The sequence below is a fragment of the Alexandromys fortis genome, unplaced genomic scaffold (assembly GCF_014885135.2).
Source record: "Alexandromys fortis isolate MF-2015 unplaced genomic scaffold, M_Fortis_MF-2015_v1.1 scaffold_144, whole genome shotgun sequence".
Lineage (NCBI taxonomy): Eukaryota > Metazoa > Chordata > Mammalia > Rodentia > Cricetidae > Alexandromys > Alexandromys fortis.
In genome coordinates this window covers 1,332,912-1,357,890 of record NW_026068021.1, presented here as the reverse complement: position 1 = coordinate 1,357,890, position 24,979 = coordinate 1,332,912, and the positions used below count along the sequence as shown (strand labels likewise).

Genomic DNA, 24,979 nt, shown 5'->3' with positions numbered 1-24,979 from the left:
TCTACGCTGAGGAAAATGCTGTAGTATTTATATTCCAAGTGTGTGTCTGTATGCAAACCCACGTGCGAAGGATTTCTTAATGCTTGTGCGGTCTGCCTATTATAACAGTTGGGATAATTGGATAGTCTAAAAATGTCATCGTCTTCTTAGGAGACCTGTTTCCATCGCTCAGTTCTCTGCCACAATAACAATAGGAACTTGAGGGGTGCGTCTTTTTAATTTCAGTAAAAATGAGAATGTTAAAGGGAAAAAGCTATTTTCTCCAGTTTTATAAAAGGATGAGGAAATTTCACAGTGTCGATAAAATTATTAAGTTCCTGGGGATAACTTTGATAAGTGATGAGTAAAACCCACATGAAGAAGGGTGTAGTGGATGGCTCAGTGAGGAACTCAAGGGAGTCTGCTAGACAGGAGCGCCAAGCGCTGTGATTGCCATTTCCTTTCCCTCTGCCATATGGCTCTAACCTAGTTGATAGGTCCTTTACGAATACTATTATCAGTACTGTGTTCTCTTATACTGGTGACGATCCTATCAGCATCTTGTCCGTGGCAGGGAAGAGCTAATCTAACCTAGGTAGTTCCTCATAGGTACACCCATAAACTAATCTAACTTTAGTAGTCCCTCATAGGCACACCCAGAGGCTAATCTAACCTAGGTAGTCCCTCACAGTTACACCCAGAGGCTAATCTAACCTAAGTAGTTCCTCACAGGTACACCCAGAGGCTAATCTAACCTAGGTAGTCCCTCACAGGTACACCCAGAGGCTAATCTAACCTAGGTAATTCCTCACAGGTACACCCAGAGGCTAATCTAACCTAGGTAGTTCCTCACAGGTACACCCAGAGGCTAATCTAACCTAGGTAGTCCCTCACAGGTACACCCAGAGGCTAATCTAACCTAGGTAGTCCCTCACAGGTACACCCAGAGGCTAATCTAACCTAGGTAGTCCCTCACAGGTACACCCAGAGGCTAATCTAACCTAGGTAGTCCCTCACAGGTACACCCAGAGGCTAATCTAACCTAGGTAGTCCCTCACAGGTACACCCAGAGGCTAATCTAACCTAGGTAGTCCCTCACAGGTACACCCAGAGGCTAATCTAACCTAGGTAGTCCCTCACAGGTACACCCAGAGGCTAATCTAACCTAGGTAGTCCCTCACAGGCACACCCAGAGGCTAATCTAACCTAGGTAGTCCCTCACAGGTACACCCAGAGGCTAATCTAACCTAGGTAGTCCCTCACAGTTACACCCAGAAGCTAATCTAACCTAGGTAGTCCCTCACAGGTACACCCAGAGGCTAATCTAACCTAAGTAGTCCCTCACAGGTACACCCAGAGGTTCTTTTTCTAGGTGGTTCTAGGTCTTCTCTAGATGACTACGGTAATAAGCCACCAGAGGGCCAAATATGCTGCTTGCAAAGCTGCCCCTTTGCAGTACTCCTGGAAGGCTATAGTGTGGCACTTCCGTGTCCAGCATGCTATGGCCGTGCATTACGCAGGCCTAGGATTTTAGCTGTTCCATCAGTTTGCGTGGCTTAAGAGTCGTTGAGAGAGCAGCCTTGATTCTTGGAATTATATGGCTCTGCTAATCCCTTTGTAAGAGTTATTTCCATAGTCATTGTCTAATACCCACAGCCTAGCTCTTATTTATCACTCTGCACCACAGGAATTGCTTTTCAGTATCTGGAGTTGCCCACTAAAGAAGGCACAGTTTTGTGCTAGAACCTTAAGGGTCTATACTTGACTCTTTGAGGTTACTGGAGACACGGCAGAGCATCCTTATCTACAACAGCTATCTCTGTCAGCATCAGATATTGAACATGTGTCAAGAGGAAAAGCATCCCCTGTCAGGGACCAGCCTCAGCAAAAATGCCACTCACCAGGGTAGGGGCATAGGGATTTAGGAAGATTAGTAAAGAATACAAAGACAAATAAAAACAATAAAACAGAAGCATATAGAATAATACCAGGAGGGAGTTCCAGTGAATACTGAAATCACCTGTGTTTAACTTCCAATTGCTCATAATACTCTGACCTCAAAAGGTAGGAGTAATATTAAAAAAAGTGCATTAACATGATACAAGTAAATGAATGGACTGGTTGAAGGTTGTGGGCTACATCCTTAGTTAAAGATTCTGTTGCTAGGACAAAACAAATCATGCTTACACCATAGATATTCTGTAGGCAAATCACTCCTTAAGTGGAATCCAATGTTATCTCCACAAGGTAGCTGGAACCTTAGTTGGATCCTTAGAAATTTGTTTGAGGTGGAAACATATCTACTTCTCTATTCCTGAAATACAAGGTGTAGATATTAGCCCCACCTGTTGACAATAACCTTGAGAAAGCAGAACTCTCTGTCTGAATCTAGTTGGAACCTTTGTTTGAGGTAGAAACACAATAACCTTGAAGGAATAGAGGTAAATTCCAATTCTCTGACCTTTGGTCAAGGTGGAAATAGGCTCACATTTTTGGGCCTCCACAATTCCTCCCTTTTTATAAATTTTAATAAAGCCTGTGTTTCTGCAACAGAACAGATGGTTGCCTTAGGTGAACACTTTTCCATTTCCCAGACTTACCTGTCTCTGGTACATGCATTCCAATCATACATGTCCATGTCTTAGGCACCTGGCCTCCCATGGGATCAAACCCATCACTGACTGCTGACCTCCGTAATCAAGGGAAGTTAAGGGAGAAAGTATCTCTGGGTTCTGTGTCTCTGAGCCAAGTTTCTGTCAAGAGAGTTCATCGACAATTGATAATGATAAGCATGCAGATAATATTTTGTGCTATACATATTTCTATGGCTATAGTATTTCCTGATTAAAGGAGTGGAGGATCACCAGGATTGGGAATGCCCCTTTTTGAATTGGTCTAGAGTGTTTCTTAACAGTTTTTAGCCATATCAAAATCTAAACTTTTGTCAAACATGTCAAATTCAAGAGCTCATTGGTAATGTCAAACTTTTCTTAGACAAGCTCTAATCTTTTTCTAATCACTAACATCTGATAGTGAACTAAAGCATTAGCAGTCAATACCACAGCACAATTTGTCAAATCACAATTCTCTTAAATCCATTCTAACCACAAGACAGGTTTTTGTAATGGGTGAGAGTCCAATTGCTATGCTGTTTTTAAGCAATTGTCCCAGTCTCTGAGCAGCAGAAAAAACCCTTAGGCTACCCTCCTCACATCGGAAGAAGGGCTTCAGTCACTCCTTGTAATGAATCTTTTTCCCCTGAGGGGAAAATTGAGGTCTCAGTTCTCAGGTTCTTTCAACATTTCAACAGCAGACTGAATACCTCACTGGCAATCTGATTCCTGTGTCCAAAAGTACAAAACAGTCAAATGTTCAGTCTGCATTTCTGGTCTTGTTCCAATGTAAAACAGTATTCACTAGGTCTGGAAGTTTGCGCAGCAAGTCCACCAAGAGACTGGGAATCATCAGTTGTCACCATGATCTTCCTTCCTTCCCTTCTCAGACTGCAGCATGATGTTGTAAGTCAGGAACACTGGTTCAGGTACCCCTTTCCTCAGCCTGCAGCATGGTGGTATGAGGAGGTCAGGATCTCAGGTTCAGGAACCTCTTTGTACTTTTTCTATGAAGTCATCAGCAACTGCAATGACATCAGGGCTGGCATTCCTCTGCTGGACACATTGAACCAGACATTCAGGAAGCCATCTCGCTTGATCTTCATTCTGTGAAAAAGCACAGACATGTCCTCGACCCCATATTAATACAGGATTGGGTCCTTCCCATAATCCTGTGCAAGGGTCTCTCTGACTTGCTTTAGCAAAGGTCGTCTTGGTGCCATCATGCCAAAATCTGTCCATGGCAGACTGCTCATGGACATCCATATTCAAGAAGTTTAGCGTAAACAGTGCATGGCTCATGGCATTATGTGGTTTTTGAAAAGATAATCTCCTGTTTTTATTTTTTGGAAGTTGTGTTTTTAAGGAGCCATGGGCACGCTCTACAATTCCTTGTCCTTGAGGATTATAAGGAATACCTGTCTTATGTTTGATATCCTACTGTGAAATTGCTGAAATGCTTTACTCACATATCTAGACACATCATCCATCTTTAGGGATGCATTGAACAAAAAAGCTTTATGATGTTTGGGGTCCCCATGTATGAGAAGCATTTTAAGCAATGAGTTGTTAATGCTTAGTGGCTTCTCCAGTTTGTGCAGTTGCCATCAAGAATATTGAATATGTATCGATTGTCACATGCACATATCTTAATTTGTCAAATTCTGCAATTCAAGTAACATCCATTTGCCATAAATGAGCAGGAAGTTGTCCTCAGGGTTTTACCCCCAGATGAGGTACAGGTAAATACTGTGAGCATATATCACATTGCTTAACAATTGGTCGAGCAGCTTCCCTTGTTAATCTAAATTGTTTTCTTAAACTTATACTATTTTGATGATGCAGAGCATGCGATCACTGAGCAAGCTCAACCTGAGATAAAGCAATTATTTTTGAAAGCTTATCAATGCATTATTTTCAGCTAATGGACCAGGACAATTTGAAGGAGCTCTGATATACCCTACAAAGCAGGGCAACCTTTTTTGTTGTATGGCATTTTGAATTTGCTAGGACAGCATCTTAACTTGCTTATTGCTAGTCCTGATATATGGGATGGTTTCTAGGACTTAAAGAGCATTAAATATATATTGGCTGTTAGTATATAGATTAAATGCCTTATATGCAAAAAGATGAAATATTATTGCAACAGTTCGCAGCTCAACTATTTAAGCTGAGGCCAGCTCTGTTTGTACTACATGTCCTTCACAATGAACCACATACAAAACTCTTCCATTGGAAGAACCATTCTGTAAAAGTTAGCATAGCATCCTTTAAGGAAAGGATGTTTTTCCTTTTAGGAAAATTAAAAGAATGTATTTGTGCAGATTTCAGTAACAAATTGGCTGGGAAATGGTTATTAATCTGGCCTTCAAATTGAGCAAACACAATTGACCAAAAATCACTATTTTGAAATAATCTAATCAATCAATCTGTTGCTTAGTATAAGGAACATTGATCATGACTTGTTCTCTACCAAAATATGGTGTAGTCCCACCTAGCTACTGTTAAAAAGCAATACTTTAAAAGGGTTGAGCTAATTACTTCTGAGCATCACTACAGAGTTTAAGTACATTTATAAGAATGCCAAGGTAGCCAGAACTCAACAAATGAAACTTCATAGTATCTAAAATTTAATCAATGTATCAAGCTTGCAAAGAGGCAGGAATGCGTGGTGTAAAATAAGAAGGAAAATAAAGCTATTGAAACCATGGTGGAACTGACACAAAGTAGCAGAGAAAGGCTGGGAGACAATTATGGTTGTATTATAGATAATCAAAGTAAGACAAACTCTAAAGATAAAACTATCTGAGGGAGATTAGAATGCTCAGAAGAAAATATGAGTAAGCTCATGAATACATCAACAGAACTATACAAAATAAAAAGCATTTTTAAGAAACAATTAAATAAGCATTAGAGAGTACCAAGAAAACTTCAAACATATGTGTAACTTCAACTAAAGAAAGGGCAAGGGAAAATAATTAAAGAAACAATGCTACTTTTCACCCAATTTGAATAAGAGCCACAAAGTTAAAAAGCATCAAATTATGATAGTAGACTTACTAGACAGTGCAATAAGGCAAGAAAAATGAGTTATCTATATTGCAAAAGAAAAAATACTGATTTTATTTCAAACAGTATAGTCACCTGTATAGTGAGGTCAGTAATGTTACCAGATAGACGTTAAATATATAAAAATTATACATCAATTCACCTATCTCTATTTTTAACAGTCATCCTTCCTTATCCATAATATAACACACACACAACACACAACACAAATTAAAAATAGTACCAAATACTGAAATACACAATGATAAATCTGACAAATGATGTACATAATATTTACAATGGAAACTTAAAATATTATTGAGAGAAATAAGAGAGCCTGGCTATTGGGCAAATATACTGTACCCTTATATCTGAAGACTTAGCTCTTAAATATGATTTTACTAGATTTGTTTTAAAATATTTTTATTTACAGACTTGTCTTTTGCTCATATTCCTTACATGTTGAAGTACGTCTCCCTAGTACAATTCTTCCCTGAACCTCAAGGATCATCCTTTTATATACTGCTTAATACATTGTTTCTTAATCAATTACTCAACAAGTAAAGTGTGTGTGTGTGTGTGTGTGTGTGTGTGTGTGTGTGAACACTTCCTTCTTAGGTGAAACAAATTGTTTTTTTCATCAACTATCTAAAGTGAATGTGACCCTCATCTTAATCTTCCTGCAAAGATGAACTCCCCTAGTGATTCCTAAGCTCAGTTCATGCTAATTCTCCTCTGATGGTTTACATCCCAGTGGTGCTATCTCTGTGAATAAACTCACTCACATAAACAGATTTTATTTGGGCTCAACCTAGCCATGAGAATTGTGAGTTTTAGATAAAAAAAAAAAAAGAACCTCATGTAGTTTCATGCTGTGTTGCTTAATTGGTTCCTAGTATCCCATATAGAGATGGTTGTGAATTGGGTATGAACCTTTCGATATGACTTCAACTTCCTTCTTTATCATAAAACTATATTTGTGAGTTCTGTCATTGAAAAATGGACTCTTCATTTCTGAAGCATCAAATTATCATTTTGTCTAGAAAGCTGGGGATAATAAATGTGGGAATTTAAGGATGGATAGGCCATTGCATTCTCACTCCAAGAAAAAGTGAGCCATGCTGGCCTCCCAACCTTGTAGAGCATAACTCATGCTAGGGTATGTGACTTAGATCTTTAGTGTTAGTGAGGTGTGGCCAGTCTTCATGTGGATCCCACAAAACTGTGTGCTGCTTGTATTGGTTGCTGGCTTCAGTTTGACTGTCTTGTCTTTGCTGTGTAGTCAGAGCAGATAGGGTTGTTCTTGGGGAACAATTTCCGAATCAAAACTGGCATGTGGCTTCTTGAAGTTCTTATTGGAGATGATTTGGATGTAGATAATTAATCTCATTGGTTCTCTTGTTTTAGGATAATTGTGGAGTCTAAGTGAAAAGCCAGAGCCATCAGGACATCCCCATCTACTATGATCCATTGTTGACCAGGACTTCCAAATGAGACAGCAGGAGCTTTAACTGTATGATCCTGATTCGCTAGTGCTTGTTATCATGCTTATCGCTTAGATCCCTTTTTCATCATACCTTGGTGTAGATATTTTTAACTGTGTAGAGGGTAACATTTGTCTTCACACTTCAGTTCTTGGTATAATGGTCCCCATTTTTTATGTCTACAGAGAATTTCACATCATAAAGAATTAAGTAATCACAAATGGAATAAAAGATTTTTCTCCATAAAAAAAATCAATGCCCTCTTTCCCAAAGGTTTTCTGACATTCAATTCACACTGACTTGAGAGTATTTAATCCTAATAATGCTAGATCCGACAGACTGATTCCTGTCACATTCTTGAGCTTCATGAAATGGAGATTTTCACCTTTTTGCCCCTGAAGAAAGAAAGAATGAACAGTCTCCAAAACATTGCTTACACTGGTGAAAAACAGAGTCCTGGAGAGACTTAGGAATATCTCAACAGTGACTCTTGAACTTTGGGTTGACTTTTGTCAATGTTAGAATAGAGTCTAAACATAGTCACCTCTGATAGCCATCAGTAAGATGCTTGTGGGAACTTGGCGTCGCATTGGTCTCTGGAATCTTTGGATGGCCAGATTTGAACCCTAACACCACTACTACCTGCTTGCTACGTGTAGCCCAGACTCACAGGCACCTGTTTAGTTTCCCTCTTCATTTAAAATAATTTTTAAATAACCCCCCCACACGCACGCACGCACACACACACACACACACACACACACACACACACGTACATGGTAACTTTTGGAAGTACAGGGTTCCCAATGGATAACTCCATCTCTCCTGTTCTGTGCACTTTAACTTCATACTGATGATTTAACTCTTCTAAGGGCATAACCTTCAACTTGCCCCAATGCGTATGACCTGTCACTCAGGCACACCTTCAAAATTGTGTATCTATTTTCTTATCAAATTCCAGTGTAGATTTTTTTCATCATTATTTTGCTTGAGGAAACAGTCAGCGACAGACTCATTCCACTTTGGATTATTGTTTTTTAAAATTTAATATAGGAAATTTATAAAAAAAATCAAAAACATAATTATCATCTAACCTTCCCAAGATGGGGTGATTTTGTGAACCTACGCATGGTTTTTAATGTGTATTTCCCCAAATCCCCTCTTTTTAGTTATAAAAATAAGAATGAGCTTTTGTCCAAAGACATAAAACTTATTATAAAATCTGGTGCTTGTTCATGAAAATTAGGTATCATGCTAGCATAAAATTATACTTTTAGCTAGTGGATTTTTTGTGTGGTGCTGTGGATTGAACCTATACCTTATAGATACTAGGGAAGCCTCCTACCACTTAGGAAATCTCACTCTTATTTTCTTACTCATTTCTTTTTAAGGTGTGCTAGGGCATCATACTTGCTAGCCAAGCACTAAACCATTAAGTTAATTGCCAGCCCCAAAATTTTATGTTATCATCATTATTATTAGCAGTAATATTTTATTGATTGATTGGTTGGTTGGTTGGTTGGTTCTTTGTTTGTTTGGTTGACAGAGTTCTTAGCCCAGGCTAACAGAGGTTCCCCCGTGCAGCCAAGGATGATTTGAACTCCGGATCTTCCTGCTTGTAATACACGAGGATTATAGTGTGTGGCACCCTACTGCACCTGGTTTAGGGATCAAACACATGACTTTGTGCCTGCTGGGCAGACGTTCCATGGACCTGAGCTACATCCCCACCTAAGGTTCTTAGACTGGACCTTGTTCTGGAGGTGTGGTTTTGTTGCCCGGATGAGTATTCTCAGTCCTAGTATCCTCTTGTTGTGAATGGCTGCCGAACAGTAACCCTTTAAAAATAAGTTATATTTTATCATACATTTCTAGAAACAGAATAGTTCTTTTCCAGAAAGTTTTTATACTATCAGTCTAATTTGTCTTAGAGGGTTTTTTTTTTGTCTATTTTTTTTTATACTCTTTATCAATGAATGGTCATGGGCAATTCAGCAGGAAGCCGTGGTCATTGTTGCTTTGATCTTGTTTTAATCTCGTTCCCCCCCAGTTGTTTTTATTGCATTTGGAGTAGATTTTGAACTTCATTAAATCTACTGTCATTCATGAGTTGTGCTTTTGCAGATAGTGAAGTATCTTTAGAATTGTGGAGACACTGAGGTTTGGCAGAGTAGAATGAAGCAAGCCCCCAGTGCCACAATCATCCCAGAAGCCAGTCCCCTCAGGACTGACACTGAATGCCATCATCTGAGGTGCTGCCTCAGTGACTGTCCAACACTCTCTTGCACCACCTGTCCACCTGCCACTGCTTCCTTTGTACCACTGCCATATCTCCCCACAGCCGTGTATGTCCCCTACCGCTGTGTGTCTTCACCCCTGCTGCATCACTACTTCTCCCTTGTCTCCCCCACCAGCATTTCCGCCACTATGTCACTGCCATTTCAATAACCTACCATTGCTGTACCCTGTCACTTCTGGTTCCCGTCATCGCCGTATTCCACCACTGCACTGATGCAAACCCATGTCTTACCACAACTGTCGTGTCCAGTCACCATCGTGTCCAACCACTGCAATATTTATCACCTCACCTTTTGGCTCTTGGGCCAGTTCTTTTGCAGTACCAGGCCACAGCAGCAGTGTTGACTTGGCTGTGTGATGTCCCTGTGCTCTGGAGTGAGCCTAAGAATAGCCACTGTGATCTTTGGTTCTTTGAGACGTGCTTCTAGAGTAGTGTCCATAAATGTGGAGAAGGTTTAGATCCTGGGCAGACTCAATGTGAGTTTTCCGTTCTCTCCTAGCTAGGCATTTACTGCTGGCTGGGAAGGAGAAGCCTTGAATGTTCTGGTGTGTGTTCAGGGTAGCATTCGTGGCTAAGGTGCTATCTCCAGCAGAATTGGCCCTGCCATTCCTAGAGTTCTATTGTCCTGGAGTGCTGTGTTGGTCTAGCAGAGCCCTACTCTGGTGGGATGTGTTCATACCTTGGCCCAGTGTTGACTGGAGCAGGAGCAAGTGTTGCCTGTGCTGAGCGGCATATGGTACCACAATTTTTATCATACCTTCTTCCAATGAGCCAGGAAACTTTCTCTGCTTTAAAATGTGTGTTTATAAACAATAGGCTTACAACGAACACTCCCATCTGTTAGGTGAACATAATTTGCGCAGGAATTCCGGTAAGAGGTGGAGGACTTCACAACTGTTTTGTAGATTTTCCCCTGGTGCGACATTATCCTTGGAGACGGTGCATGGCGACATATGCCTAATACTTTTCCTATCCGCCTCTTCCTGTCATTTGAAAGCAATGCTGTATCTGTGCATTAGCATATAAGATTATTCTAGAAATTCACAAGAATTTTTTTCATCTATGCAAGATACTTAAAAAGAGAAAAAAAAAAGTAGATCGGGTAACAGTTATGTAAACATGGTCATGTCGCCACGATCCAATTGTCCTTGCAGCTCTCCAGAGCTGTGCTCCAATGACCTGTCCTCATGCTCCTCTAAAAACTTCTGTTGATTTTGCTTTAACCTGATCTCAGCATCCCTCATTCCTATAATTACAGCACACAACAATCAAAGCCCACAGCCTTCCAGTCTGATTTGTAATTTAAATACACGGCATTGACTCTTTGTGCTCGGTTTGGTATATTCTGATTGTCTTCACTAATTAATTTTGTTTGGGATGAACTGTTCCTCATAATAGAACAGAATTTTTAAGATTAATGCTCAGCAATGTTTTTTTCCTATCATAAAAGGTTTTATGAGTCCTACCATAGGACCACTGCAAGGTTATCAGAGGGAGACTCACTTTGATTAATATTTGCTTACTGCTGAATTGCCTGTATTGTCCAAGTGTTTTATTCACCTAAAATTATTCCTCTGGGTTCCCTTTTCCAGGATGACTAATTGAACATACTTGAATAAAAAAAAGATGAGCGATTAGTTGAATATCAATGCTTCCAGGTCTACTTGGTACAGAGCAAACAGAACACGCTAACACGGTGTCTTTTGCCCGAGTTGCTTTAAGTTTCTGATTATACTTTGTAAGAACACATGTCTTCAAAAGATTAGACAGCCGCAGCCAGAGCATTACTTTTCTTAAGGAAAAACAGCAGCAGCATTGCATTTTTCAGATATCAAAAAGACTGTGTACATGTGACCTTTCATGACCTGCGCCCTCCCCAATGTGAAAAGATCCAGGCCTCCAATCTTAACTCCTTTCTTTCTTCATTCAGAATGGAAGTTTCCCTTGTTCTGTTACAGTGTGAACATTGTAATGTTTCATTCACTTCAACCTCTTGGGTAGGGCATGCAATAGTGACCTCTTGGACATGACAAGTGAGAACCATCAACCCACATATTTAATTTAATTTAATTTTGTGTATATGTGTATACAAATGTAAGTGCGCTCAGAGGCCTGATAGCCTGTTCCATCACTCTGTTCCCCTCCTTATTGCCTTGAGACAGGGTCTCCCACTGACTGCGGATCTAAGTCTATGGACAGAAAGCCATAGCAATACTCCTGTCTCTGCCGTCTCTCAACACTGGGGCTATCAGTATATGCAACCATGCATAGCCTTGTTGGTGGACTCTGGGCTTATGAACTCAGGTCCTCATGTTTGCACAGCATGCTCAGTACTGGTGTTGTAGGTATGTGCAGCCATGCACAGCCTGGTTGGTAGGTTCTGGGGATTTGAGCTCTGGTCCTCCTGTTTGCAATGCTAAGTCATCGCAACCAATGTGTCTTATTTTAATATGATAGAGTAGGCCTACAATGCATTCATTGTCTATGTGTAGTACACACAACCCAGTGAATTTAGGATAAGCACATACCCTGACACCAGTCATAACTTCCTCATCACCATTTGCACGCATTTGCTGCAATCCTGTCTTTCCAATACTGTTTTTATGTAATAAGAACATGTAGGGCTGGTAAAGATGGCTCAGCAGGTAAAGGTTCTGGCTGTGCAAGCTTTTTGACCTGAATTGGGTCACCGAAGCCTGTGTAAAGGTAGAAGGAGGAAACACGTTCCACAGTGATGTCCTTTGACCTAAACATGTGCATTGTGGCATGAATACCCCCAACACATCATCCACACCCACAATGATAAACAGAATTTTAAACATTAAAAAAATGCCTCAATAGCCCCTTGGCCAACCATACATATACAATACAACATTGCTAACTGTGTTCTCTATGTCTCACAGAACACTGATATGACTTGTTCATTTTACCTAACTAAACATTGGTTTTCTTTGGTGCTGTCCAACCCGCACTTGCCCTCCCTGGTTGTCACCATTGCATGCCGTGTTTCTCCTCCTGTGACTGGTTTGTTTGCATGAGCAGGATGTCTGCCAGGTTCATCCATGTTCTTGGGGGAAACCCCCCTTTCTTGGTTTAAATCTATACCGTGTTCTATCCACTCCTGTGCTGACAGATTCCTGGGTTCTTTCCAGAGCTTGGGTGCTATGAAGCTTCAGTGAACATGGGGTGCAGGGGTCCCCATGGTCTTGATTTCAGTTTCCTCTCAGAGAAGCAGTGCTGAGTCTATAATAGCTCCATTTTTAATTTTGCAAAGAGCACCCACTGTGTAGTATTGTCTCAGTTTCTGTGCCCAGCAGCAGTGAACAACATTCCCTTCTCTCCATCCTCAGCATGGCTCTTAGGAGCCGGGGGCTGTAGTATTAGTGTGGTTGGGGTTTGCATTTTCCTGACGGTAAATGTGCCGAGTGCTGTGAGTACAAGGAGTACCGTGGATGCCGAGTACCATGAGTGTGGAGAGTACCGTGACTGCGCAGAGTACCGTGGATGCCGAGTACCATGAGTGTGCAGAGTACCGTGACTGCGCAGAGTACCGTGGATGCTGAGTACCATGAGTGCGCAGAGTACAATAAATGCCAAGTACCATGAGTGCACCCAAGTGCCGTGAATGCGCTGAGTACCGTGAATGCCGAGTACTGTGGATGCACTGAGTACTGTGAAAGCTGAGTACTGTGGATGCTGAGTACCATGAGTACATCCAAGTACCATGAGTGTGCTGAGTACTGTGAGTGCACAGAGTACTGTGGATGCTGAGTACCGTGGATGCACTGAGTACTGTGAAAGCTGAATACCATGAGTGCACAGAGTACCGTGAGTGTGCTGAGTACTGTGAGTGTGCTGAGTACCATGAGTGTGCGAAGTGTCGTGAGTGCACAAAGTACCGTGAGTGTGCTGAGTACCATGAGGGCACAGTATCATGAGTGCACAGAGTACCGTGAGTGTGCTGAGTACCGTGAGGGCACAGAGTACCGTGGATGCACTGAGTACTGTGGATGCTCTACTTACCTTCTTGAAAACCCCGTGTCCCTTTGCCTTCTTCAGATGAGTGTCTCTGCCTGTTGGGCTTTAGGGAGCTCCACATATATTTTGAATATTAACCCTTTATCAGACAGTTTGACAAAACTTGTTCTTGGTTGGTTTATGACCATGGCCTACAATCAGTTAAGTACCACCTCAGGTCTGGGTTCAGGAGCTGTTGAATTCTATCCAGTGATCATTAACTACATCCCTGCTGGTTTCAAACACGGATTTCAAACATCCTGACTTATAAAACTCAGGCTTTACTTCAGTAGGACTGGTACAGAAAGTCTCTCTTACTGTCCTTTGTAATGCCAATGAGGCTTTTAGAGGGGTATGGAGTGTGAGGGGTTATTATAGCCCTAGGAATGAAAACTAGAATCCATCATATTACACAAGGTAAATTATGACATCTGACACTTTTTCATCATCTGAAAAAACAAAGCTATTGTCGGTGTCAGTACGTGGAAAAGGAAATCCCCAAGGAGCATACGTTATACTAGCAGACATCCACACTGGGGTGGAGACAGGAAGGTCCTGGGCCTGGGTCTGCTTTGCCTGAGGACAACCACAACTCATCCTGAAAGTGGTAGTGGTTTTCCATATGGAGTGACTTGGACTTTGTGTGCAGGAGTCCACAGTTCCAGAAAGTATTTCTGTAAATCCTGAGATTTGGCACTGTAAGAATAGGTGATTTTCTTAAACTGAAAACTCTGCTTTAATTGCAGTGACCACTGATAACTTAACATTAGGGAGCAGCCTAAGGGAGGGAGTGTTTTTATTGTGCCTCACGTTCTGTGGGATACAGTCTAACATGGTGGAGAAGCATGGCTCCAGAAGCTTGAGGCAGCTCGTCACATGTGTGCTTTGGGAGTCAGAAAGCACAGAACCTCCCAATGGACCGCTTTCTCCAGTGAATCTATCTTCTAAAGGTTGCTAAGCCTTCCAAACCAGCAGGACCAACAGGGGACCCAGTGTTCAGACAAGTGAGCCTATGGGAACATTACATATTCATGCCCCAACATGCGTGACACTGTGCTGACCGTAGGGGACAGCATGAGTCCTGACTCCATGTACTAGTCTGCAGTCTCACTGGACTTGGGATGCTGATAAAGCAAACTCACAGTGGTCTCCCTCTGCGAGGGCTTGGGTATGTCTTCAGTACCAGAGAAATGATCACTTGAGCGTCTTATGGAAGGGATGCCCTTGCTCTTCCAGGATTGATGACTGACACGTCTTTTTGGCATTTTGCAGGTATATCATCCCCTCATTACAGAAACTGGATGCTGGGTTTTACCGCTGCGTGGTGCGAAACAGGATGGGCGCTCTCTTGCAGAGAAGATCTGAAGTTCAAGTGGCATGTGCGTGTGCAGCGTGAGCGCCGGCCTTGAGCAACGGGCAGAGTTGCAGCAGTGTGGGGAGGCACTTTCTAATGTGGCAATTGATACTTGTCCTTGGTTCCTCTGAAGTAGTGCGATAAGACCTGGGGATTTAATTCAGTTGGTAGAATGTTTGCCTGGCTTGGATAATGCCCTGTGTTCCAACCATGGCAGCGAACTGGGGAGGATCAGAAGTCCAATATGATTCTTGGCTCCATATTGAGTTCAGTGCCAGCTGGAGGGGCATGAGACACTGGCTATAAATGAATGAATGAATAAATAAAATAGAATTTGGTATAGGGCCAGTTAAATATCTCAGTGGGTAAGGGTATTTGTCCCCTAAGCCTGATGACCTGTTGAAGTCCATCCCCAGGACCCACATGGTGAAAGGAGAGCATGAACCCCTTCAACTTGTCCTCCCTCTCCTCGGACCTTCATGTGCTCACACACATATCCTGTGGCAATAAACACTCACATAAACATGCAAACAAATATAACTTTAAAAATCTAAAAACAAACACAGAGACCAAGGTGAGATGTTGCCTTTTCTTGCCAACTGAGGAGATTAAGTATTTCCTAAACCTGTGGGAGCAGGAAGAGAGAGAAGTAAGATAGTTAGTATAAACCAACTGCCATTGGCTTGGTGGTATTGGGATTAAAGGTATTTTTAGAATAAAAAAGGTATTTTTAGTTAAGGTCAGATTCCCTTGGTTCTTCCCTGGGATCTGCTAAGGAGCCATTTTGCTGCCTAGCAGACATGGACAGTCAAGTCCCAGCCCTTATTAATGCAGCCATCTAGCCTTTATTCAGCAGATCCATTTTGGGGGATGAAACTTTTAAAGGAAGGGGCCATCCAAAGGCAGAGACCATGACTGTCACGCAGTCTTTGGGGGCAGGAGACCTGGCCTATACGCTGCCCCTTCCTTATGATAGGAAGTCTTTGAAGACTAGGATCTGTCTAGCGGATGGTCTGCTTCAGTGTCTTTTGAAAACACTGCTGAAATGTCATCTTGTTTAAAAGCAAGCAGAAGAACATTCTGAAATTTTACACTACCGGATGCCCCAGGCTTGAGTCTACATTGCAGTGCTTCTCTTCTGCTTTGGCTCTTTCAATATCGCTGCTTCTAATTTTGGCATCCGTTATGATCCGTAGCTTTATGTTAGCATATAAAATAGCATAGACCTATCTCACCCTCCTGTCATAATCACAATGATCGAGGGAGGTCCCCGTATTATGCATGTTTGGCTATTGTTTAAGCCACGAGGAAGACATCAATCTTGCTGGTTTGTGAAGATGAAGTCACCACCAAAGCTGTCTACAGAATAATTCAGAACTTTTATTCAATAGAAAAATTGAAAACATAATAAGTAGAGTTTGGATCAATACCCAAACCATATTTGAGTAAGTTAAGAGCCTGGAATTGATTAGAGTGTACTACATGTTATTTATGAAGTTTGGACTTTGCAGGGTTGTCCATGCCCTCGTTCCCACCCTTTGCTTCTCAGTCTTTCAGTTTGTGCGTACTTCCTTCACTTTCTAATTAGCAAGGGCATTTCCCACAGTCTTAGATAGCTCTTTTCTGTGCCGTCATAGCAGGCCCTGGCACATAGAAAATAGCTTTTAATGGTAAAGCTGTAGCATTTCTTTCATGAAAAATATCTTAAAATGAGAAATACTTAATAATACATGGTGGCTGGGAAGTTTGGTGATCACCTTTAAACTCAGCACTCAGGAAGCAGATCTCTGTGAGTTCAAGGGCAACCTGGTCCATGTAGTGATGTCCAGGCCAGTCAGGGTTACATAGTGAGATTCTGTCTCCAAGATAAAAGCAGAAGAAATTAAGAATAGACGGTGGCTAGGGGGATGGCTCAGTCAGTAAAGCGCTTGCTACACAACTGCAAGGAACTTGGTTTGGATCCTAGCACCCACATACAATGCCAGAACCAGCCATAGTACTGACTGGGGAGGTAGAGGCAACAGCATCCCAAGGCTTGCTGGCCAGTCCATCTAGCCAGTTATCAGTCACCAGGTTCAGTGAGAGTCAGTGTCCCCCAAACCAGTTGGAGATCCATCAGGACAGATACCTGATCATCCTCTGGCCTTCATATATACACACACAAACAGACACACATCTGCAATTGTTCATTCCCCTACATACACACCAGCTGCATATACCTGGGAACATGTACACATATATGTTGCTACACATACACACACACACAAACACACAAATACACACATGCCTGCAATTCATTTCCTCACATACATACTTGCATATACCTGGGAACATGTATACACATACATTACTACACACAGACACACTCACACACAGACACACAAACACACACCTGCAATTCATTCCCCCACATACATACACACTTGCATATACCTGGGAACATGTACATATGTACATTACTACACATACAATATGGTGTGGAAACAACTCTGTGTATATACATTGACTGTATCTGATAACAATATGGAGATTATTTTAAAATTTCAATTTACTAATTTAAAAAAGACCCTTTCATATCTACAGTGTAATGACTGTAACTTCATTTTTTTGGTTGTTTTAATCAATAAAACAAAGATTGATTATCCCAAACTATGTCATCAGTGTGGGGGTGCATAAGAGAATTCTCTGTGAATGCTCCAATGGTTGGAACACATTGGTTCCCAAAGACTTGTGAGGGAGACTGTCGCCCTAGGGATAAGGAAAAGGAGACCCAGGTGGAGGAAGTTATTCAGGAATATTTCACTGCAGCTTTGTAGAAACTGCTTCACGGGGCCTGAGATGGCTTCCAGCAGTTTCTTTTCGGGTTAGAGTCAACTGTGAGCCACCATCATATCATTGCAGTGTGGCCAAGGCCCCTGGCCTTGCTGATGAGGGTCTCTGTGGCTGTTTCAGAGGCTCACGGCTCTGCCAATGCTCCCCTCACAGCCCCACCCGCCCTTGTCACACTGCCACTCCGTCTCGCCTGTCACCTCGTTAAGTGTGGCGGCGGCACCAGCTGCACTGTAAAATACAGTTATTTCCCTCCCTGACCCCAACTCCCCCGCATAAAATAGCTCGCTCCAGAACTTAAAAGTCCATTTTTTCTCCGCAGATATGGGGAATTTCATGGATACAGACCAGAGGAAAACAGTTCCACAAGGACATGCAGCACTTCTAAACTTGGTGCCCATCGTCAGCTGCCCCAGACCGCAAGTGACGTGGTTTAGAGAAGGACACAAGATTATTCCAAGCAGTAGAATGTAAGTCGTTCTGAATGTGGATGTAATTCATTACGCTGTACCAAGTGCTTCCTAAGTGGCCGGCGACTGGGAAGCCTGGCTCAGTGCGGAAGCTTCCCCGGTCCTTCATGAGCAGCTGTTTTGTGACCGGCTTGGCTATTTTTGAGCAGCTCCAGCAAGTGACCTTGCGCTGTCACTTTCTGCGTGTCGTACACCCTGCATCTGAGGTCTCCTCTCCACCCTGGAGCCCATTCTCTCTGGGTTTGAGTTCATCTCACCGCCGTCTCCCCTGAACTGTGTGTGACCTCATTCAGCCAAGCCTGGTGTTTACTTAAAACAGCCATGGGGTTCCCTCCTTTCTGTGACGATAAAGTGCTAATTGTTGCTTATTTCTGTTTATCTTTTCATTCTTCCACGGCAGTTTTATTTCCTTTCATCCAATTAGTGGCTCGCTCATCTATTGCTAATCACACTGTGAGTCGTTAAACCCTATCTCGAGGTCTTCCTGCATGTCGCACATTTAAGATGTGTGTAGAAGGCAGGTTTTCCCCATTTGGAGCTTTAAGTGGTTAAAAAGAACATTGGATCCATGTTTATTTTTTATCTGAGGGGTATATGTAGTGATCAGAGGATATATTGGGGGGCCCTCTCTTTCCACCTTGTGTGAGACAGTTATTTGATACTGTGTACACCAGGCTAGCCCATGAGCTGTCTCCACCCTCAATCCATTCTTCTTTAGGAAGTTGTGCTAGAATTATGGGCACCTACTTCTGTACTCTGCTTCTCATTGGTCCTGGAGCTCTGAACTCAGGTCCCCACATTTGTAAGACAACCACTTTATCCCATGGGCTGTCACCCTAGTCCTTGGTTTTATATTACTTAAGTGAGCAGTTTATAGTCACACTGAAAAGTAATACTGCAAAGACAAAAACGTTCAAGGATAAAAAATTTCCAAAAAGAATCATGGAATTCTGTGTGCTTGGGGTAAAAGTCAAATATTTATGCTGCCAAGTGGTTGCACACAGATAAAAAATGCATGAGGGGGAAAGTTCTTGGTTCAGTTTTTGGAAAGGATGTGTGGGAGGCATTTGCTGAGTGGGTTTCGGATGAAACTGGGAGTTAACTGGGCTGGACACTTTCCCACTAAGCAGGTCACCGTGGACCTCCTTCTCTAAGCCCAATGGACCTGTTATCCCACCTTGACCTCTGATCCCTGCATGAGCCTGCTTACCAAATGTCTCTGCTTTTGCCGTCAGAAACAAGATAAAAAATTGAAATATGTGAAACAGGCATGTTTCAAAATGTTTGTTAAAAATACCCATACTTTAAATGGTGTGGCTGCTATGCCTTTTTCTGTATATGAAGTTCCTTGGATATTCACCTTTGTATTGATTCCAATCCTAACAGAGGCCTCTTGGGATTGGGTGAAACAAAAAGGAAGGATCGATATCTCATTGCTTTGGAAGACCTTTCTGTGGAGCAGAAGGCTGCAGAAATGCAGTCGGGCATAAATGTTCTGGGAGGTTCCAATGTAGAACATGGGAGGGAGGTGGGGTAAATGCTGGGGAACTGAGAGCGCCGGGGTTTGGAAGGTAGGCTGCATGAGACTTCTTCTCAGGGATAGAGCTTGTCATTTCAAGGGCTGGGAGTCTGTGGTGTTGGGATCATTTTAATTCACTGGGTAGCAAATAAATGCACATTGGTTCAGGCATCAACTGTGTGAATCACCCCGCCACCTTCATTCAGAGTATGAAAGGGCATCCATTGAGTTAACTCTTAATTTGTACAGTGAGATATCTCTTAATTTCATGGGCTTTTTTTTAAAATGCGTATTCATGTAAAGACTATTTACTAACGAGCTAACAACATAACTGTGCGATTAGAGTCTGGACACAGTGTCCTGTCTAACAAAGGGTCTGCTTGCAAGCCTAAACCTGTTGCTAAAGCCCCGGCCTTGGCAGTGTTGTTCATACCTCGTCTTTAAGAAGGAGACGAGGCTGATTAGGAATATTTACACTTCTACAAGAAAGGCCATTTAGTTTTGTATTTTCCACCTCATCATCCGCCCCACATCGCCTAACTACCTGCTGGGTGAGCTGTCATAAATCAGTGCGTGTGGGCTGTTCGCCAACAGTTTATACGCTGTTCCAAGACATATTGTTTCTGAGGAACTTCCACTCCAGACCCAGGCGGCTGCACACAGAGCTCAGAGGACAGCAGATCTGCCCCATACCACCAGGGCTGCCTCTGAGATCTGAAACATCTGACCCGAAGTGCATCGCACACTGAGCACAGGTCAAGCACCCAACCTGCTTCCAGCCTCTGCATGTGAGGTCCCTTCCTGAGGACCTTCTCTGTTGGGGAGGATCCTATTCTCCCCCCATCTCTTTATAACATTATCATATGACTTTTAAAAGTTGACCTTTGGACTTACAATGAAGTGGATTTTTTTCTTTTAAGAAGAAACAGTAACTCTGATGTTTCTAAACTTGAAAAATTAGTTAAATAGCCTATTAATAATCCTAGCAGCTATTATTTATTGAGTACCTACTTGAAGCATATCTTCTGTAATCCTCAGAATTGCCTTCTGGGGCACTTAAAATTAGCTCCACTTACAGCTAGCAGAACTGAAGTTTAGAGATAGCGACTCACCCCAGGGCACACAGCTGGCAGGCTGCAGAAGTAGGGCTGAAGCCTGGTTCTGACTCCAGGCCCACATTGGCCTCCCTGTCAGGCCTAGGCTCTTGTTTGCTTTACTCGATGAACATGCCTCATACTTTTGATCATTTTTTCCATGGCTTCAGGGGTTTCCCCTCATTTATTTAGAAGCCCAGCTTTCAATTTGAAATAGCACAGACTTGTGTGTGTTTTGGTAGTTGGTGAGAAGGGTCAGATATCAATATAGTTCAAAAATAGAATTACGAGGGTTTCCTTTCGGATTAAATATGATATATAAGAGATGGAGAGAGGCGTGGGCAAACCTTAAGATCTGGGGCCTGATTAGCTGGCCCGAAGTGGACAGAAAATTTTAGGAGAAGCAGGTTTGAATGTATGCTTGTGTGTGTGTGTGTGTGTGTGTGTGTGTGTGTGTGTGTGTGTATTCTGGTGTGGTGGTGGTCTCTTCAATTCTTTTTGGACATGGCATGTTTGGACAAGTGCAGTCAGTGACTAGATAGTTACATATATCAGATTCAAGGTTACTAGCGAGGTCTCTGTTGAACTTGGTCCATTAATCCCCTTGCCTAGCTGCACACCCATGGAATTCATGAAGCATTAGGCCAAGCCCAGAGAGTTTCAGTATATCAGTTGATGCTCTTGCCTGCCACAAAGACTGACTGACTTTGGCTTTAACAAAAAAAAATTTTTTTTTGCGTAGAGAAATTTTATTTCAGTAAACACAGAATGTCAGAGAAAAGCATTCTGCAGGAACAAGACCTGTGCCTGTGGCCCCAGGAGCATGGAGCAAACCAACAGCTTAATGGGCTCCCAAGGACCTCCAAGCCTTAGGTCCTTGAGCTTACAAACATATAGGTCATATGGACAATGGAAAGAGATGTTGCAAAGGCATTGAAGATGGGAACACAATGGGAAGAGGGACGGAAGGGGAGAGAGAGACTCTGTAACTAGCATAGCTATGATTTAGTGCCTGAAGCCTGTGGCCGCCACATGCCCTAATGCTGCAAGTTCCTTTTGCATTATCCTTTTACATAACCATTCCAGGATCTATGACCTGAGCCTTCCAGGGAACCACGGTCTCGTTTCCTCCAGCATCTCCCCTCTGAGAGGAGAAAGGCTACCCATCCTGTTGCACAGGAGATGGAGGCAGCCAACAGGGTTCACTGCTACCATCTTGCAGTGGTCCTCTTGAGAGTCTAGGGTTGTTCCCAGCATCCTCTTAAGATTAATGGCTTTAGTCAGAACTCAAGTAGAAGAGGAGCCATTAGATTGTCATCCCAGCTAGTCTATCCATGTTAATTCTTCCCACCTGTAAGTCCCTGTCTACCTGAGGTGTTGCCTAATCACATCTAGGCTTCGCCCATGGTGGTATCCACTGAAATCATACTTATTTCCGTAACTGCATGGCCTCATCTATAAGGCAGAGGTGCAGTCCTGCAGGGCTGGATGGATAGGTGGTTGTCAAGACATGTCAGGTGGCATCTGCACTTCCCCAGCAGAAGGGGGATGAAGTGAAAGCTGCACAGAAAATGACTGTTGACACAGAAAAACATCTTGGAAAGGCAAATGATGTTTTGAAAGCACCGAGGGTAAGTTATATGGAGAAATTTGAATAGATGATTATGGGTTTTATGTATCTGAGGAGAGAAAGAAATTGCATGTTTATTCTTCTGATTTACTGGATCCAAACAGTTAATTTACTGTCTTCTCCTGTCACAGTTGAAGACAGCTTTGTCTTATTAATGTAGTCTAAGTTGAAAACAGAAAGTTCTCTATGTTATCCTGGCTTAGATCTGTTTTCTTTCTTTCCTTTTATTTCTCGAGCTTTGAAATGTGAATCTGGATGCCATGCGGCGTTTCCCTTACCCCCAGGAGGTAATTCATGCCAGCAGTTATCAGATTAGGAGGCAAAAACTTGGTGTGTACAGTGCCATTCTTTTGCTTAATTGCAGGTTTTTGTGCTCAGATTGCATCCTGTCGTCTACCTGACAGGAATGTGTGAACACAAGCATTCTTGCACATGTTTTTCTGGAAATGCGAAGTTTATAGATCGACTGTTTCAAAGCTCCAGTCGGCTTTGCGATAGATGGCTCGCCAGTAACGATCTGGACTGTGAAGTATGGGCAATAAACAGCATCCCAGGTGACTTACAAACAGCCTGCCTCATAATTGTCCAAGCTTAAATACTCAAGCATCCATTAACTTATTACCATTTTATTTCCGCTGTTCCAAGAAAGATCTGTTGAAATTAGCACTTGTGTTGGGAGCCACAACTCAGTGCTCGCGTGAAGTAGATCTGGTTGTAATAATATTTTTATAGTTAACCGAGCTTTCAGAATAATGTGCTTTAAAATATTTTATATTATATTTTATGGGCATTTTGTGACTGTTTATAGTGCGTATCTATATGTGTGAAGTGAGCCTCACTTAGCATGAGTGAAACTGGCTAGAATGTGGGGGTTCCAGCCCAACTTCTGGTCTTGGGCAAGTTACTTTTCTCCCCTTTACCCCATTGTTTTGTGTTTTAAAATTTAGGAATGTTCAGGGAAGTATTTGAAACTTGACTTTGTGTACAGTGCTGATAGGAAGACTGGTGTCCACGGCCAGGTCTACTGCCTCCCTTCCCTCAGCACCTCCATCCACCTCTCTCCTTCTCTCTTTCCTCCTCCCCCTCCCCATTACTCCTGGTCTTCCTCACCCTTGAGTCCATAGATACTTACTGAGTACCTATCTAATGTCTAGCACCAGTGTGGTTGCTAAGCACCAAGAGGAAAGCAAGGCATTCAAAGTGTTGTTATTGGTGAGGCCATGTTCCCGTATGAGAACAACATGTAGGAACTGATGCTAAGAGGATGTGACCAAGGAGACACAACAGGGTACCAATCTAGGGATAGGGATCCTTTGAATTGAGTATTAATGTTTGGGGGGATTCCCTCAGTTGAAAATGTGCTTTCTTTGCAGGCATGAGGATCTGAGTTCAAGTCCCAGAATGTACATTAGAAAACTAAAAAGAGGCATGGTGGCATGTGCTTATCATCCCTGTGCAGGGGAGGCAGAAATAGGAAGATCCCTGGAGCTTGTGGGCTGGCCAGCCTAGCCTGCTTGGAGAGCTTCTGGCCAATGAAAAACCCTCTCTAAAAGAGCAAAGTGGACAGCTTTTGAGGACCGTTACCAAAGATTATCCTTTGGTCCCTACATACATGCATGAATACTCATCCATCTGTGTGTGCGCACATACACAGAAATAAATAAATTTCAGCCACATTTGGGTTATAATTTGCATGTCATAAAGTGCACAGATTTTCAGTCCATCAGTGGGTGAATTTTTGCAACTGTGCCCACAGAAGTATTCTCCCCCCTCTCAGTGAATGCTTTTTCCTACAGCTCCTCTCCCCACTAATCTAATTACCATAGATTGGTGATTGTTTCTTATTCTAGACTTCCATATAAATGGAATCATTGAATATGAAGTCCTTTGTGTCTGACTTCATTCATTCAACCTAATTTCTGTGATAGTCTCAATATGACATTTAATAATAATAATAATTAGCAATTTTGGAGTTGCCAGGCAGTGTTTTAAGTGTTTTATTTATAATGACTCGTTTAATCTTCACAGCAGCCAGTGAGTGGGGACTGCGATTATCCTGGATTTACTGGTGAGAAGAAAGGCAGACAGAGGCCAATAGCCAGGCAGTGCTGGCACTGTGGGTTTGCAGAGTCACCCTTCCAGGCCTTGCTGGCCTCTCAGGATGAAGTCTGCGGCTGAGAAGCACCAGCCATGCCTAAGGATATATGTTCCAGGCAGAGGCCAGATGCAGGGAGTGGTTTGATGTGTTTGCTAGAGTATCTATGCTAGGTCAGTTGTAAGAAAGGAACAGGCAAAAGTAAAGAGGCCCCCATGGAGACAGAATCTAGAAATAGGTAATCATTTTATTCTGTGTACAATAGGAAGTCCTTGAAAGAGGAGGCCTTCTATTTTAGAAAAAAAAATCATATAACATAAAAGTTAGAATTTTAATCATTTATTCATGTGTCTGTATATGGCGTACACAGCATACATTCATTTGATGTATGTGTACATGTGTGAGGCTACATGTGCAGCAGCCACATGAGGATGCCATATGTCCTGCTCTCTCAGTCCCCACTTTATTCCCTTGAGCCAGGATCTCCCACTGAACATGGAGCTGGACTGACAGTCAGCAAGGCCTCAGCAATTCTCCTGTCTCTACATC

The 24,979-nt window shown here is 42.5% G+C and overlaps 1 protein-coding gene across 1 annotated transcript in view; it reads left to right on the top strand.

Annotated features, from left to right (window-relative positions):
- Positions 1-24,979, top strand: part of Sdk1 (sidekick cell adhesion molecule 1) — a 961,631-nt gene that overhangs the window by 351,782 nt on the left and 584,870 nt on the right. The window contains exons 3-4 of the mRNA XM_050163182.1: positions 14,712-14,818; positions 17,945-18,092. Of these exons, the coding sequence (XP_050019139.1) occupies positions 14,712-14,818; positions 17,945-18,092 (255 nt within the window). The remainder of the gene's footprint in view (positions 1-14,711; positions 14,819-17,944; positions 18,093-24,979) is intronic.